The sequence below is a fragment of the Rhea americana genome, unplaced genomic scaffold, assembly GCF_003343005.1.
Source record: "Rhea americana isolate MKP2758 unplaced genomic scaffold, rheAme1 scaffold_382, whole genome shotgun sequence".
Taxonomy (NCBI): Eukaryota; Metazoa; Chordata; class Aves; order Rheiformes; family Rheidae; genus Rhea; species Rhea americana.
Genome location: NW_028186515.1, coordinates 137,592 through 154,802, shown reverse-complemented (window position 1 = coordinate 154,802; position 17,211 = coordinate 137,592). Strand labels below are relative to the sequence as shown.

Sequence of the window (17,211 nt, the reverse complement as noted above, 5' to 3'; positions counted from 1 at the left end):
TAAGTAGGTTTGATTGAATTCCATAGATGCCTCTGTATTTTGGAAATTGGGTCAAGTCAGCAGGAGATAATCGAGGTACTTTTTCAAAAATATTTTTAAGGCATTACAATCCTTGACATGGTGTGTCTGGTTTAAAAGTAAGATAATAAAGGTGTATGGGTCTGGCATGACATTTTAAATGACAACACAGAGGCAGGCTAGGAAATGGAAGAAAAATATCAAGTTACATTAAAGGGGGTCACCAAGAAGCTATTTCATTCCTCAATAACTAATGCAAATAGATACCTAACTTACTCCCCAAAACTACTTCTGAGTCAGAGCAAGTTTAAACTCTAAAAGAAGATTTGAAGGGAGTGTATCTCATAGGTGCCAACCTTGACAGAGGGCATCAGAGACATGCAAGGCTGAAGAAGCCTTAGAAAGGATACAAATAATTAGAAGGGACCCAAAGTTCTAAATTTCTACATATCTCTGTTGTTGTGTTCCTCAGTGTCCTGCCATGTGCCAAGCTGCCCACATCAGAATTGTAGTATGTGATCAGGCTGATGCCTCTAAACAACCCCAAATCTCTCTCAGTCTTTCTATCTATTAGCATGTCTTTTCGGTGATGGTGGGGGGRATAACTCTCTACAGTGTGAGTCACCTCTGATCTATCATTAGCACTGATGAGCACACTGCCTCCAATAGTCCTGAGATACTCCAGTCTGGAGCTGGCAGAGAGCACGGTATCTGCTCTCTACATYGGCACTGGAGGCGCTATCTGTAGCTACTAGGGCTTTGCATTCTGGGAAACAGGCACTAAATTCATAGATTGAATGATTCACGTACTAACCTGCCATTATACACAACCACAACTCCACAGCCCTCTGACTCCCTAGCAGTGAATACCACAGCCTGCCGCTCCTGCTTCTCTTCTGCTCCTGTCTCTCCATACACTCACTGCCACCATCCTACCCGCCATGGTCTGAACAGCAGCAACATCAGCAGCAAACCATATCCTCCCCAAATGCCATCCATGGTCTGGCAACTGGATATTTAAAAGGAAAGGGGAAACAACCCCCTTTTCAAGCAAGATGCTGTAAGAAAGTCAGAACATGTGATGGGGCTGTGGAGACAAAGAGGCAAGGAAAGAAAATCACAGATGCATCAAAGAAAACCCCACAAGTCATCAATAGGAAAAGATTTTCCATTTAATACTAGACTCTCTCAGGATTGAGATGCAGGCTTTTTATGCAATTACATCCAATGTTAAAATTGGTAATACATAATTTACAAAGATTAACATCAAAACAATGATCTATTTAGATATGCTTTGTAAAAAGGAAATATATTAGCAGCATTTATTTTCAGCAATCACACAGCCTACACCCATGCAGACTAAGAGTTCATATCTATTTGCAATAATGTAGTGCTTCCTGGTCTTAAAACAGCGATCCTGGTGACACACTGGTCTTCTCATTATTATAAAATAACCGAAAAATAAAAAAAGTCATTAATTTCTACACCAGTAAGAAAAACAATTCTTTGCACTTACCTAACATTTGATTGTCTAAAAAACATTTTGTTTAGTCTTTCAACAAAAGAAAGATAAAATGACAGAGCTAGTGTCTCGCTTCTGTACGCACTTTATTTTTTTAAAAAGTTTTTAGTGTTTAACACCATTTGAGACAATGATTTCTGTTTTAAACTAAATGAGACAACTCAAGATTTTGGACATGCGATATTCCTACTACACGCACGAGTATTTTATACTCAGGGTTCCTGGTACTGTACAGTGCTTCTCTACAGTAAGAAAATATTCCAAACTATTTTCTTATTTCTTTTTTTTTTTAATAAAATATTTTTTCTCAAAGGGTTTTTTCCTTTCTTTTTTTTTTTTCTTTTTAAATCAACACATAAAAGTTAATGGAATGAGTCATGTTCCACTAAGAGTAAAATAATTATAATAATAACAAGAATGTACATTAGGACAAGCTTGGTCCATTAAAAAGGAACATGTAACTACCGTATTGCTTTACATCCACGCAGCAGATATATACAACTTGGCACATTAAAAACTGTTTTTTCTTATAAGAACATCTAAAACAGGACTGTATATGCATATGTACGTCCGAAAGACAAAAAAGCAAAGCCATTTTAAAGGGGCAGTGTACTACCCCCTCCCTTTGCCACTACCTGGGACTGACCCAGAGTGAGGTGACAGCTCCGCGGCTTCATATACTGGGGAAGGCTATACCTTGTAATACCGGGGGTCCTGCTACAGCACTAGTTTATGGTACATTATGGCAATCACAATTTCATGCATTGAGAAACCAGTGCCTTGACTGTTGCTGTTGGGGATAATACTTTTCATCAGGGCAGAGAGAGGGAGGGGCAAAATACACTGTCTCTTTAAGAGACGGACATTTTAAGCTGTACAATCAGAACACAAGAATAGTGTTAGCAGTTGATATATTCTACAGTTCACAACAAATACTCGCTTTGAATACTGCTTGACGGTTCATGTAGTGAAGGTTTCCTTTTTTTTTCTTTTAACAGATTTTAATTTGCACAATACACTAGACACACAAGAACCACAGCTTATCAAAAAAAAAAAACAACAGCAATGGTGTTGTCAGGATTTGACTTGCTTTATAAAAGTTGTCTGCAGAAAAAAGTGAAAAAAATCACACCTCACTCCCTCCCCCTCCTAGATGCAGAACAAGTGCCTCAACCAACCAATTCTTCCTTATGCCAAGGTGACTGGGAAAATTTCTCCTTGCCACAGATCCAAGGTACATCTGTGTACAGGCTGGTCCACCGTGAACCTTTTGCACATTCTGGTATATTTCTCTCTTCTTTGAACTTGTGCAAATCAGAGGCCACAACTTTAGGGCAGCCTTTAATTTTAAGCCACTGGGCCTTCACCCTCCCATTTGAATTTCATTCCCTGGCATGGGCTGTGGCAGTGCCAACAGTATCTTGTACAATCACAGGTTAATTGGTGAACATGGGGAATATTCTCAGAGTAAGTCAGTCCTTATCCTTCTTTACCTCCCCATTTTTTCCTCTGAGTGGGAACAAAAATAAATTAAATTTGACCATCCTGGACAAATAACCACGAGGCTTTTCTCAGTACCTAACATCAATACAAGGCACGCCCAACAACACACACACCATAAGAGCACTGCAGAGCAGGGCAGGGCCACCTGCCAGCCCGGACATCTAAGTGCTAACTGTTTGTGTATTTGTCAGTTTTCTTCTGCTGCCTTTTCCTTGGCTGGTGCACAGGAGTTGGGCTCCTGCCCTCAGTCCTTAGCAGACCTTTAGTGGACTCCAGACCACAACTTCCCCTCATGGCATCACTTCCTGAAGCTGCTCTCTGGGATGGTGAGAGTGCGCCTCCTCAGTTTTCTTCCTGATCCTTCTTCCAGCAAGTAAGTGACATCAATAGCTGCAACAGACCACAGGCTTTTGATAAAAGAAGGTGATACTACTAACAGTTTTCACAGGTCTTTCAAGGATGATTCCAACCATAGCAACACTCAAAACTCAACTGGACAAGCTCCTGAGCAACCTGATCTAAGTAAACCCTACTTTGAGTAAGGGACCAGATGACTTCCAAAGATTCTTCCAACCTAACTTATTCTATGAATCTATGACTATTCTGCATTAACTCCCAGAACACGAACATGAGGCAGAAACGTGAACTACTGGTTTGAATGTAGCACATTCTAGGTTTTAAATGTGCCTGTTATCTAAATCGTCTTTAGATTTGTCTAAGAAAAGTGTTGTAGCATGAGTAAGTATACACAAATCAGTTTGTGTGAAGTCTGCACCAGTAACCAAAGCAGAAGCTCTCTGAGCACCCTGGCTGGTTGAAAGGATGGCCTGTACTAAAATGTGGGTTGCTCTATCTCCACTATTACAGCTACTAATGACAGTGCAATTAAAGGTGACAACCACTACAACCACTGCAGCCTCATTTAACAGTTCAGACAATCCCTACTGACTTAGAAGCTGATTCCTTCCAAATTCTTTTCAGTCTTTGTATGCCCATTAAGTTTCTCAGTTGTAAAAAGGGAATGATGGGGAAAATTTGTCTTGAGAAAGTCTTTGCAATTACTAAAAATATTTTCTAAAATACAGTGTCTATAGTAAGAAATTTTGTTCAAATTTAATGCAAATTGCAATTATTGCAAAATAAAACAATGTAGAGAAAAATAATTATTAACAGCATCCACTATCAATGCATTCAGGCAAAAGTGTTTATTTTATCAACATGGTCCAAGCTAAAACCAAAGAAATGCTATTGTGTAACCATAGCATGCAACCTCACCGTTTTTCCCTGGGATTTTCTCTAAGAGGTTTAGCAGGATTTGATTAAGTCTCTCTCTCTGAATATGCCGCCTTTCCTCTGGAGTGCACAGCTGCTTTGTGACAGAATTGCTCTCTTCCACCTTTTTATCAGTTTCACAGCTCTCACTAGAGACTGCTTCTTTTTCTGGCTCTTCTAGGCTAGTCATCTCACTTGAAGTTTGCTCTTGGTTTCCTAATACATCCTCAATAAGTGGAAGAGAATCTTCTTCTGGGTTTAAGTCTTTGATTTGTGGTTTTGAGCGATCTGTTTTCCACGATGACCTACAGCAGGAAAAAAGGGATTTAAATACTATAGTTTTTCAGACACTCACCTGAAAGGCTAATTACTAGTGAGTCAAGGACTCTTCAGTAGGTAGGGCACTTCTGGAATCTCTGTAATTTGACTTAAAAATAGAGACATATCTCTAAAGGGAAAACATGCATTCAAACTCACCAGTAATGATCTATGGAAGGCTAAGTGCCCACAGACTCACTTACATAATGCCAGATATAGCCTTTAAAAAATAAATTCTCCTTTTTTTTTTTTTTAATTTCAATTTGCAAAGGTTTTTATTCTCCAAAATATTTGAGCTCAGCACCTATTGCTGTTTTTTTCCAGCAACTGTCATGGCTCCTGATGAGTATTTTTAAATTCTCTAACAGATTTGACAGAACACATCGGCCCTGGTTCTTATTATAATTCAAACATAGCCCATCTAATTAGGGATCTCCCTTCTGGCAGAAAGTCTGGATACTCCTGTGCTGGGCCCTAGCATCTCCCACATTCAGCTGCTTCTGCTAAATTTTAAAATGCCTTCTCTACTCTTTCATATATATGTTTCTAAGGAACATCAAGGTTGATTCTATACTCTGGCCCTACTTTCTCATTCTCTCTCATTCCTTTTAATCTCTTTAAAAGTTCAGAGGATGACTCTAAATAATTTAGATTTATAATTTCTTTACTATCTAGGGAAGATGGGCAGGAAACAATGGACACTTAACAAACAGGATTACCTCTTGTCAACAATCTGGTACCTAAGACTCACCTGCCTCCATTTCTCTTGTAGTTGTCTGGTACATAATGAGGCTGTAACAACAATAAGGATTTTATGGTTAATTCAGTCCACAGTGGAAGAAAGTGGCCTATCTGATATTCTGAAAGTATCAATATGTGACTTGCCTATCTGCTACCATGGAAATACCACTGCATGGCTGACGTATCTCACGTGTTGGACTTGTTACATTTCAAGTCATGATGATAAAAGTCATCTTTATCTTCCCCACAGTAGATGTTTGGTCCCATCTCTAAACTCAGTACAAAATCTCTCTGTTTCCATGGAGAAAAGTGCTTACTTGCAAAAGATTTGCCATATCTGATAACTCTGCACTCAGAGACAAAGCAGCTGCCCCTGCTATATAGAAGGATGTATACATGAAGAATTGCTACTTCCACAGAGTAGGGGAAACAAGATAGTAAAACAAACAAATAAATCAGGTGGGGGATGGTAAGGTAACTTGTACTACATAATCTGGCTCCTGATGTGGCATTGCTATTTAAAAGTGAATTACGAGGTTTCTTCCAGTCAGAATTGACTTAATTGAAATTAACATTTAGATTTCCGTCAGAAACCATGATCTCCAAACTTAACCATCACCATCTATTCAACATCTATTTCATTTGTTCAGCATGTATTTGCCTTAGAACTACCTATTCTCTGTTTATACTTAATTTTTCCTTCCAAGTTTTCTTTCTAGCCATTTTTTCATCCAGTCTGTGTACACCCGACACGTCAGCTTCCTTAGGTTTACCAAGCTTTGTTGAGAAACAAAAAGCCAGGGACTTTCCAAGAATATATCCAAGCCTTCTGGTAAGAAGTAAGGAAGCTACTAGAAGAAATACTTACTGAAAAGTCTCTCTTGGGTGTGAGTTTCTTGGGGAAGTGGTCAAAGGCATAGGGCTTGGTGCAGACAGGATAACGATTCCGGTGGATCTTGTAGAAGAGATGAGCTGATTTATCAAGGCGGTAATCACAAATATACACATCCTGCTCCTTCACTCCTTTTGGCCTCCCTGCAGTTTCAAAACAAAGCATATTGAAAAAAAATATTAATCAGATTCAAAAGAGAACATACAGTATACCAGAACAAGGACACACCATACAGTATCAGAGAAGTATGAGCTGCGAGCTGTTAAGTGGAATGGTAGGTATTTTTGTTTCTCTCGATTCAGGATTGTAACTGTGGACACACTTCTATTTCAATCTAGGAGAAAAACCTGTACACTCTAATTAAATAATTCCCTAAATTTTACAAAAACTATTCTCACTGGCATTACTTTCTCTTCCTTGCCTGCTACAATCCCACTCTGCTGCTGTCTCCTCACCAGTGACCACTGGACGGGCCTAATGCAACAAAACTGGCTGTCACAGTGCCGAAGTAATACTGTCTTCTCAGCCCTGATACCCTGTAAACATTGGCTACTGCCTTCTTGCAGTAGTAACCACTTTAAAATATCTCCAAAACTATTAGAAAGTGGTGTTTCATTTAATTTCTCATCCTATTAAGTTTGCTTACCTTTGCAATAGGTGTATAGGTCCAGAACACAGCATGTTCCCACCACAGCCTCTAAGGGAATAATTTCATACAGTGGCACCCGGAAGAGCTCATTGTGATAAAACTTTCGAGAAGGGGAATGATGTGTTTCATGTGGACGGAAATAATGATGACCAAATGCAAACCGTTCTTCTCTGTTAGAAGGTGTATAAGCAAGAGAAAGAGAGAAATGGGGGAAAAAAAACATTTCTGTAATACAATTTCATTTAATGCCCTCCATTTAATTTTTAATTATCTATGCTACACTTCTGCACTGATTGTGATGAAAGGTAAAGTAATATGAGTATTACATGTTCAACTTTACCCCTTCAAGAAGTAGAAATACTACTAGTGTGATTTTGATGAACAGATCAGACTTACTATGCTGCTACCTATGGGGCATGCACATTTAATCATGTTACAGTGGCTTAAGAAGTCAGTGATGATTAGCTAAGCCACTTCAGCTGTCAGTATGTATTCTCAGTCTATTCCAACAGTGAGGAAAATACAGTTACTTAAACTTCTTATTCCTTGCTTAAACCTCTAACCTTACATGTTCACAGTTGTGGAGTACGTGCAGAAACAAGTGGGAAACCACGATAGCTTTTGTAACTTAACCACGTTCAGCCCTGCATCCATAACCTATGACACGACTTCCACAAAATTACTGTGTTTTGACAGGTAGGAGGTATAAGTAATGTCTCTAATTCAAAAGATGCCTTGAACATACTTCTCATTTTTCCAGAGTTTTTCAATGCGGAAAATATCGAGTTTCTCCCTGTTGATGTGGGACAGCAGCCGATATGACTGCCGGACAGGGTGTCCATCTGGGGTTCTACGGCTGTCTCTCATCAGGTAAACACAATCACCTGGCAATAGGCACAAAATACACACCTGTAAAGAACTTTTCATGAGTCCAGCACACCAAAAATTAGAGAAGAAATTGGTTTCATTAAAACTAAAATGAGAGAGCTACCTAATGTTGAATTCTAAAGAGTGAGGCAAAACCAATGCAGAAGCCAGTAAAAGGAGAAAAGGTTACCTCGATCATTTTCAAGAAATTTTTACTAGCAAAGAATTAAACGTAACTTGAATTGTATGCCAAGAATGAAGATACAAACATGAAATAAATCAAGATAAATTATGATAGCAGAATATGGAACAAAGTTTGATTAGGGAAATATGTACAAACTAGTGATAGCTGCAATGTTGAAAGAATGCACCTTTCTTTATTGGTTTAGAGAGAAGATACTTAGCAAAAAGGTTATTTTTAAGAAAATAAATAATTGACCAAAGAGCCACAAGCATTTGATTATTCCAGCAGAACTCAAAAACTAGTTAGAGCTCATGAAAAGTACACAGGACTCAGGAGAGCAAATGGATCAAAACAAGCTGAACAAAATGACACACTGTCATGAAAAAAGCACTTATTAAGTGCAATCCCTGAACAGTCCCTGAACTTCTGTTCATTCTTTTGGCCCCATGTAGGAATTAACTGTTTAATTTCTCTGTTCTGACCTGTGAAATCAGGTTAAAAGTACTTCCTTTCTGCACCTAGATTTTACTGCCATTCCCATTTATACAGTATACCTTTCCCTGTGACAACCACCATCACTTAATAAGGTGAAAATACACTGCTCTATCCAAAAAGCCTTGGGAAACACTACTATGGTACACACAGGCGCTGATGGTCTTTGCCTCACTTTCTCCTTTGGGGACAAAGCTTTAATCAATTATGTTCACAAAGAACCTGAAGAGTCTCAGAGGGAGAACACTAGTGAAACTCAAAAGTATTACTCAAAATGCCATTAAATTTAGTATGTAGTATTTTAAACCAAAAATTGTGAGGCCTCAAGTCATAAAAACTTTAGAACAACTACCCTGAGTAAGATCAAGGGCCATTTAGCTTAATATTCTAGCTACAAAAGTGACTGACAGCAGATGCTTGGGAGAAAAAAGCGTAAGAACAAGGCATGCACAGGAAAAGCTTCCTACAGTATGCCCTTCAGGCTTCCTTTAATCTGTGTTTTAAGGACTTTTAGAGCTAGAGGCTACAGCTGGACCACTGTGTTTAAATACGCAGAGATTTGTCTAGTCTTTTTGGAACTATTTATATTCTTGACCTCTCCAATATGCTGCAATAATACTTTCTGCAATTTAATAATGATTTTATGAAAAATACTTATTTTAAAAATATGTTGCCTGATAATTTCCTTGGTTGTTCCCTAATTTCTGCATAATTGCATTTTTCTATGCCATTCATGATTTCACAGACCTTTACTGTATCACCCATCCAAGTCATCTACATAGTCTCTGTTAACAGAGACATTTCATATCTGACTATCATCGACATCATGCTTATTTTTCCCATTTCTATGAATCTGTTTTTGAGATGGAATGACAAGAACAATACACAGCACACAGGAGAGATACACCATGAGATTACAGAATGGCAAGATCACTTTCTGTTTTATTTTCTGCTTCTTTTGTATTAACTTATTAAAATACTGTTTGGCTGTTTGATTCATGCTGAGCATTTATCTTATGTTTTGGGATGACTTTTTTTTTTCCTGAATGCATACCTATTTCCGAGTATGTTTAGTTATGTCTGTTTTTATTTAATTAGCAGGTTCAGTATCTGCTACTTCTGCAGCTTACTCAAAAGACAGTAAGGAACTATCAAGTGCAGTCTATTGTCCGAGACTCATGAAGACCTCAGTTTTGTAACACCCCGGCTTCTAGACAAATTTAGAATTAAAATTAAGGAAATCTAATTATATTTTCGTAAATATAATCTAACAAATTTAGTATGAATTTAAAAGGTGCTCCTAAAGGCTCCTCACATACAAAAACTGTTTTAAGATTTTACACTGTCACACAAGTGAATGTGCAAGAATACAGTACAATACACTGCACTACTTCATGAAGTTCAAATTTAAAACAGAGAGGTGACAAGCCTCATTCCCTGTAACTGCAGGGGCATTTGATGGCTACCATTGGCAGTGTGGTCTCTTTTGTTCTCTGCCAGTAGTACACAAAGTTTAGTCACCTAAGGACTGATAAAACTTGTCTAAATAAAGTCACCATAATCAGGTTAGAGGTATGTGGGTGAAACATAATGGGCCATCGCAATAATTATTACTGTGATATAAATAAGACTGTATGCTGCCGCAAAAAACCCTGCTAAAACACAATTCATTGAAACAGAGACCCTAAAAGCAAGCTTAGATACAATCCTGGAATGTTAGCATTTCTCTGACAATGCAGAGCAACAATGAAAAATGACAACAGTATGTGAATTCTGGAATCTGCAAAAGATCAAAAGATAAAGAATGCAGCGTTCCTTCTTTTTTTTTTTTTAATTCCTTCAACTAATTCTCCACTTTCCTGAAGACTCTCCTATTTTACTCGTTGTCTAGTAGTTCTCCTAAATATTGTGTTGGCCTTTTTGTAACCTTGTACATATCTGTAAGAGAAATCTAGGAACAAAATCCTGATGTATGAGGCTATGTAGCTGTCTCAGGAAGGCTCAGGGTTCTGAAGCAGTGACTAGAATAGCCTTTAGGGAATAAACACACAAAACGCAGGATAGTGTAAGGACCATTTTATGCTAAAATCCTGAAGACCAAATAGCCTTCTCTGCTTTTGCTTCTGTTAACTACATGAAGCTGGCTTGGTATCCTCCCTTTCTAGCCAGGAGAAGACCCTTCTCTCTGCTAAAGGTAACGAATATTTCATCAACAAGCTGTGAGAACTCACGTTCATCACTGTGTGTCACTCCCGTAATAGAAAAGAGCAGAGTTTTCTACTTGTAACAAGATAAAAGCTTTTGAAACAAGGTGTCACCAGAAGTCTCTGTATATTCTTTACAGATGGAAATCATGGCAGTCACCAGAGTAGGCACGTACCTTGGCGCAGCAACAGATCATCCCGTAATAAACATATATAATAAACACAGCCAGGCTGGGCATAATGGGGACGAGGAATCATAGGAACCTCCTTCAGAAAAAAGTGAAAAAGACAATCAGTGTAGAACTGGGGCTGATATCCTTTTGGAAATATGCATAAAAAATGGATACAGAATAAGAACTGACACTTAATGTCATTGAATACAATACAAGGGTGACACATTACAAAGTGAGAATCTCACAGTGATTTTGCCAATCTCTTCAGCTTTGGCAAAAAGGAAGAAACTTTTATCAGTATACTCTTGTTCCTACACTGGTGCTGGTTTGATTAAAGTCGTTGCTGACAAATCTAGTATGAACTGCTTCAGAAATTTACTTTCTGCCTTTCTTACTCCAAGGGAGAAGCTAAGCCTGTGAACTGAGTTCACACTATTTTGCAAGCAACAAAGCTGAGAACAACAGAAATACATTCATTAACTCAGAATGCTAGTTATACCAGCTAGCAGACAGATACAATAAATACAAATGTAAGAGCCGCTTCAATTTGTCACTGTAATAATGAAGAGATCTTTTTATACCCTGTTCACAGACCGAGGCTCACACTGCTCACACAAGTAGTGTTCAACATCTGAATTCACACCCATACAGTCACAGTGCTGCCAGACCTAGAAGAACAGACACATCCCAATTAGAAAGACCTGAGACATATTTTATTTACAAACTGTATTCTCAAAAATGCTAAGGAGAGCATGAAAACAAGCTTCCCACAGAAAATGTAAGGCTTTCTTTGAACTATTTCAAGCTACATCAGAAGATTTCTATGCAACTGTTTGTCTATAAACCCGTAACTGTGGAAATTCTGCTTGTATATAGACAAGAGTTGCTGGCAGTTTCAGAAAAATACTAGCTTCTCCATATAGAAGTATTAATTTCCTCTACGAAAACAGAATCTCTCAATTCTTTTGGAGAGGAAAGGAAGATCTGAAGAAGTAATTTATGTTATCAGCTATGCAGAAGTTGCTGCTGTAAGTTCTACTGCTTATGCAGAATGGAAAAAGAGCACTAGGCTCCATTCTGTGTTATCCTGCCTTACCATGCACTTTTCACACTGGATCATGAGTCCTTCATCTTTGTAAAGGCCACAAATGCAACGGATCACATCTTCGTCTTTCTCATGCCCATTTTCTTTTTCACAGACAGATGTCTCACTGCTGTCAGCTTCACTCGCTGTTTCTCCCACAATTTCATCAATTTGGGCAGATGCCTCATGGCGAGCATTATAGTATGCCTTTCGCAGCCGGCATACGTCACGCCCAGTTGGAGACTTTCTGCCATAATACTTCTGAATAAAAGCAAAACAAAGAAACAAAACACCTTCATTGTTTGCACAGTCCATGCTTTCGGTGCATTCCTCCTGTCTGTATATATACTCCTCAAAGGTTGTCTTTGCTAAAGCTGTATCTATCAACATAGTATATGCTTGTCCATCTACCTCCTTATGTTGAATAGCAGGTCCCTGTATCTTACACAGACCCATATGACACTGAAGAACAATGTATTTCTCTCAAAAAGCACTGAAATATCTTTAGGTAAGCAATTCACGCATGCTATTCACCTTCTGTTTGTTTGATCTAAGGCAACCAAAAAACACAAAGAGCAAGCTGAAGCACTTGGATTGTTATAAAAGTCTGTTTCTCAGAAAAGGATTATCAGAGGTTCTCTCCCTCAAAAATATTTTCCCTCTTTCATTGCTGTAAGAAACTTTGTCAGCAGAAGTACTAAATTAGGATATATCCCTATTGTTTATGCAACTAGCTTTAAGACCAGGGATAGCCTCACCTCTGCATTCCGGAAGACCTTCAGCATGTCCCCATCAAAAGCTTCCACAGTTTTATAATAGCCAGTCAAGATCTGTTTCTCAATTGTGGCAAGGTCCAATGGATCAGAGATCTTTTCATAATAGTCTGCATTTCTAAAGTGAGAATGTATGCAGAATGTCATTTTCACCAACATTTCAAAGCTATGCAAATCCATTATAGAAAACAATGGGTTCCTCTGAGAAGCAAGTACTTACTTTTTCTTTGGGGGCAGGTTCAGGAGGGGAGCTGCAAGAGCCTGCCTGGAGGAATCTGTAATGGGAGCACGCAGTTTAGCAGCATTTACTTCAGTGAAACTTAAAAAGAGAAATAACTAAAAAACTTTCAACTTCGGCTTGTTTACTATCCAAGGCACAGAGAATTGAAATGCTTTTCAATTTAAAAAGCTGGTTGTTGTGCTCTGACTACATAAACCAAAATGGAGGATAGCTTACTTGCAATTCTTATAATTGTACCATTTTGCTGAACCAGTGAAAAATCAACTTAGTAGAACAGAAACAGCTGCATTCCCTAGCAGTAGAGGAAGGGGTTGCAAATAAAGCGAAGATTACTAGTAGCAAGAGAAAGGAAAAAAAGGAAAGAGTTATTTAAAGTCCTGAAATAAACTCATTTAAAAAATATTTTCTATTCAGAGTGTCTATTGTTCCAGAGGCTAAAAAAGTCTCCACGTAGAGTTTTTAGGAGATTATCACATTCACCTTTATATGATATAATGCTATCACATATTTCCTTGAAGATTTGTGCTAGGCGGGCAGCACGAGCCACTTCAATATTTTCTTCAGCTGCAGCCAAACGCCGTGTTCTCACAGAGCGGGAGGTCTGAAGAGCTGAGAACTGGGTCATGAAGACATCTGAAACAGGGCAACAAAGAATTATCTCTAAGCAAAAATTTAGTTCAAGATCAAATTAAAGCATCTACTCCAATCCAGCAACTCCACTACTAACTATATACAACTAAAATTCACATTTTTTTCTAAGCTACAATAAAATTAAAAGATTATGTTCACAAGTATGCTTTGGCTGCTTAGAGCTCATCTAAATGGTTAAGTTGGGTATCAAATTATTTTATGCTGCTGGAGTAAACACAGCATATTACTGAATTCACCCAAAGTATTAACTTTCCAACTTCTCATATACCTGAGAGTGGGGAACAAATGCTGCACAGCTGTGAAGATTATAGTCCTCTGAACAGAGTGCTATTTTGGTGCAGGTTTAAGACCTTTCTTTTGACAGTCATATTTTGTCCCATTCCCATAATGGACTGCATGCCAAAAAACTTTGTTCTCTAAAGGCCTGAAATCCTTTGAATTATGAGGATAAATGAAAAATTTCAAAGTCAATGCAATTGCTGCTTGTCTAGAGATACAGAAAACAGAGAATAGCTCTTATCCTTAAGGGTCCAGTGTTAAATACCATCCTCCTCCTCTGATAAATCACGCTTGGTGAAAAGTGAGAAATGGCAACTTCTACCAGGAGTTGAGAGACATCAAAGCTGGCACAGGAACACAAAGGAATCTAGCAATTAGACAAATGCTCTCTATTTCACAAACTTCTAGTTCTCAAAAAAAAAGAGCATCAGGTGTTTCAGAGGAAATTGTAGAATCCCATAATGCAAAAAGAAGAGTACAGTGAGAGAGTTTCTGCTTTATCCTGCTATGTAAAGACAAGGACATACATTCACATACAGTTATATGCATTTTTATGCATGGCATTCCCTTTATGAATTAGAAAAGGTATATGGGCCTTGTAGTAACTTTATATTTGATTTACATAGAAAGCTTATTTAAATTCTTTATGGACATGTCATATAGGTTCTCAAAGGAAAAAAAGTAGCAACCTGAGGAACCTATGTTGGCCTCACCAGATTTGATGTTGCCATCATCCCGACAGATTCCATTCCAGCGGTTGTATAATGATGCAGTATGGATATTGTCACTGACATGCTTCACTTCCTCCTGTTTTTGTCGAATCTTCTCCCAGTTTCGTACCAGAAATACATGGTGTTTTAGCACAAAATTCCTAGAGAAATAAAAAATACATCCAAGAATCATCTTCCTTCTCTAAGATTAATACCTCAATGTGGAGAAAAGGGCAGATATCCGTAGGTATATATATAAAGTCAGCAGAGAGGAATCCCACCCTAACTGGCTATGGAAGAAAGAATTTAATCAGCCATTCCATGATGTCCTGCTGTCTTATTGAAAAAATATTTTATTTTCAACTCTGCATTTCTAAGGAAAAGTCCACTGAAATCATTCCTTACCTCTCTCTGTTAGACATGGGCTTCATCTGAAGCTGTGGTGTTAGCCTCGTTGGTGCGTTCACACTTTCACTGGGTTCCTCTGCCATGTGACCCCTCTGAAAAACAGGTAACTCTGATAGGGAAAATTGTGCCAAGAATGTAGCAAAGCCAGAAATATATGCTTTTTGGTCTGTTGTCACAAACTAATTTCCTATTAACCTTTACCCATTAAATAAGTTGACTTCAGTACTTACTCTCTTCTTCAGTTTGTGCTTTGACTTCCTTTTCTCTTTTGACCGCCCAGGCCTCCTGTGAGTGGTCACAGGTTGGTTGTTTTTGCTTGAAAGTCCATTCATTCGCTGACTCTTACCCCCAATTATTCCTCTGCATTTGTCAAAACCACATTTGCAGAGTTGCTTGGGAAAAAAGAGAGATTATTTTAAATAAAAATCAAAACATTTAAATTATCTGTCAATATTATTAAGCACCACTTCAGTCAAATGTAGCACAGTAGGTTTTGTTAATCATCCTTCAACTCTGTAAAACTGCTTGTCTTTGGTGAGTTTCATCAAGGTCTCGTATTGTGATCCTTACCTGTTTTTCAACATTAAATGAATGAAAATTGTAGTCATAAGTCAATTCAGTACCAGCAGGCATGTCTTTCAGTGCATACAATCCAATCCGGTAGACACCATTAACAGACCTAAAGAGAAAATATAATAAAATATTCTCAACATTTAACAAGAAAATAGTCTTTGCCCATGTAGTAGAAGTGTTAAGAGACAGGAAGCAACACTTTTGCTGTGCCCTGAATTAAACTTTTTCTTCATTTCTACCATTCTCTTACTTATCTCTCTTACAACAAACTTTGAAAGACAATAAAATGTCACACACAAGGGTACACAGAGTACTGTGCTTACAAAGAGCAGGAAGTTGAGCTTCAAACATAGAAGCTACAAACTATATTAGCTATCAAGACAGAACTACCTTTCAATTGCCAAGAACTGAACATCATAGCTCATTTCACAAAATACATTAAAAAGTACTAGCTCTCTAATTCTTTAATTATTTTTATGTTGGATTTTAATATTTTAAATCTGATTAGTATTGCTTAAAACCACTAGAATGATCCAAGAATTGCAAGCTCCCCCGTTTTGCTGCCAAAGTAGCTGATTTCTATTATGCCCATCTGCTATTTCACTGTAAGTCATTCACTACAAATTTCTCAGAAGCACTTCCTACTAGTCTGCACTGGATTTCTTCTGATAACACAGTACTGATATGAACACATGGTGTGCTGAAATGAGAATATTCCACTGTTTGCCTACTTAAAAAATATATCTGAATTGCCAGAAGGAAAGAATATATGCATAAGTTATGTTATGGCATTATCTAGGCTTCAAAATTTATAGCAGGTTAACAGTATGACAAACACAAATGTTGGATCTGCCTTGTCAGAAAACTTAGATCCTACCTCCAAAACATCCACTACCTTAAAATACTACAGTACTTATGCAATGCGAGCACGCAGGTTAACACTTTTTACTCTGTTCAACTTGCTTCTCCCCATTTTTAGATCATTTCCTTTCAGCTCATCTGGTTATCTATAATTTAACCACTAGTATACCATTGTCCCAGCAAAGAGAATATATTTTTCTTACCATTTCTGCATCTCACAATTAGGATTACAGCTGTGGTTGATAAAACGAGCTTCATTGCCCATACGATAGCTATCTATCACCATTCCACTGTCTAAATTCAGGCAGTAATGATCACTGTGATTATGGTACTGTTCAATCATCCGGTTCCTAGGAAGCAACACAGTAAAGTTATTTGTTATTCTGCTTGTTGCTGCAAAGTGAATAGGGAGTAACAAAGTAATAGTGCATTCAAGAATTCTGAGAGAGGGTTTTGAAGAACAAAACAATTATGATGCTTTGTACTTTACAGAATCTTACACCTAGAGATGGAGGAAAACCATTATAATACTAACAAAAATAAGGCAAGGGTATAGACAGAGCTTGAATTAGAATTCAGAAATATGTTCTCCTGGAACGCTCCCTTTTGGATTCTGCAGATTATTAGTATACATTTCATGTTGATAACCTGTGTATGGAAGAGAAAATGCAAGTACACCTTCTTTTGTGTGTGTATGTACACATGTGCACAAGTTAGTTCCTCCCTTTCATTCTCTGGAGCTGGACACAACTTCTGGAGTTTCATCCTTGGATTACAGCTACCTCCTTTTAGTAAT

General features: G+C 38.0%; 1 protein-coding gene across 2 annotated transcripts in view; it reads right to left on the bottom strand.

Moving 5' to 3' along the window:
• Nucleotides 1-1,172: 1,172 nt before the first annotated feature.
• The window catches only part of ASH1L (ASH1 like histone lysine methyltransferase), a 57,086-nt gene continuing 41,047 nt past the window's right edge, over nucleotides 1,173-17,211 (bottom strand). For both annotated transcript variants that reach the window (XM_085313307.1, XM_085313308.1), the window contains exons 12-28: nucleotides 16,619-16,765; nucleotides 15,552-15,660; nucleotides 15,212-15,373; nucleotides 14,979-15,073; nucleotides 14,577-14,734; nucleotides 13,414-13,566; nucleotides 12,913-12,967; nucleotides 12,678-12,810; nucleotides 11,932-12,180; nucleotides 11,417-11,503; nucleotides 10,839-10,929; nucleotides 7,661-7,799; nucleotides 6,913-7,085; nucleotides 6,243-6,409; nucleotides 5,385-5,425; nucleotides 4,319-4,620; nucleotides 1,173-3,433 (exon numbers count right to left, since the gene is read on the bottom strand). In XM_085313307.1, coding sequence (XP_085169433.1) covers nucleotides 3,342-3,433; nucleotides 4,319-4,620; nucleotides 5,385-5,425; nucleotides 6,243-6,409; nucleotides 6,913-7,085; nucleotides 7,661-7,799; nucleotides 10,839-10,929; nucleotides 11,417-11,503; nucleotides 11,932-12,180; nucleotides 12,678-12,810; nucleotides 12,913-12,967; nucleotides 13,414-13,566; nucleotides 14,577-14,734; nucleotides 14,979-15,073; nucleotides 15,212-15,373; nucleotides 15,552-15,660; nucleotides 16,619-16,765 — 2,353 coding nt within the window. In that variant the 3' untranslated portion in view covers nucleotides 1,173-3,341. The remainder of the gene's footprint in view (nucleotides 3,434-4,318; nucleotides 4,621-5,384; nucleotides 5,426-6,242; nucleotides 6,410-6,912; nucleotides 7,086-7,660; nucleotides 7,800-10,838; nucleotides 10,930-11,416; nucleotides 11,504-11,931; nucleotides 12,181-12,677; nucleotides 12,811-12,912; nucleotides 12,968-13,413; nucleotides 13,567-14,576; nucleotides 14,735-14,978; nucleotides 15,074-15,211; nucleotides 15,374-15,551; nucleotides 15,661-16,618; nucleotides 16,766-17,211) is intronic.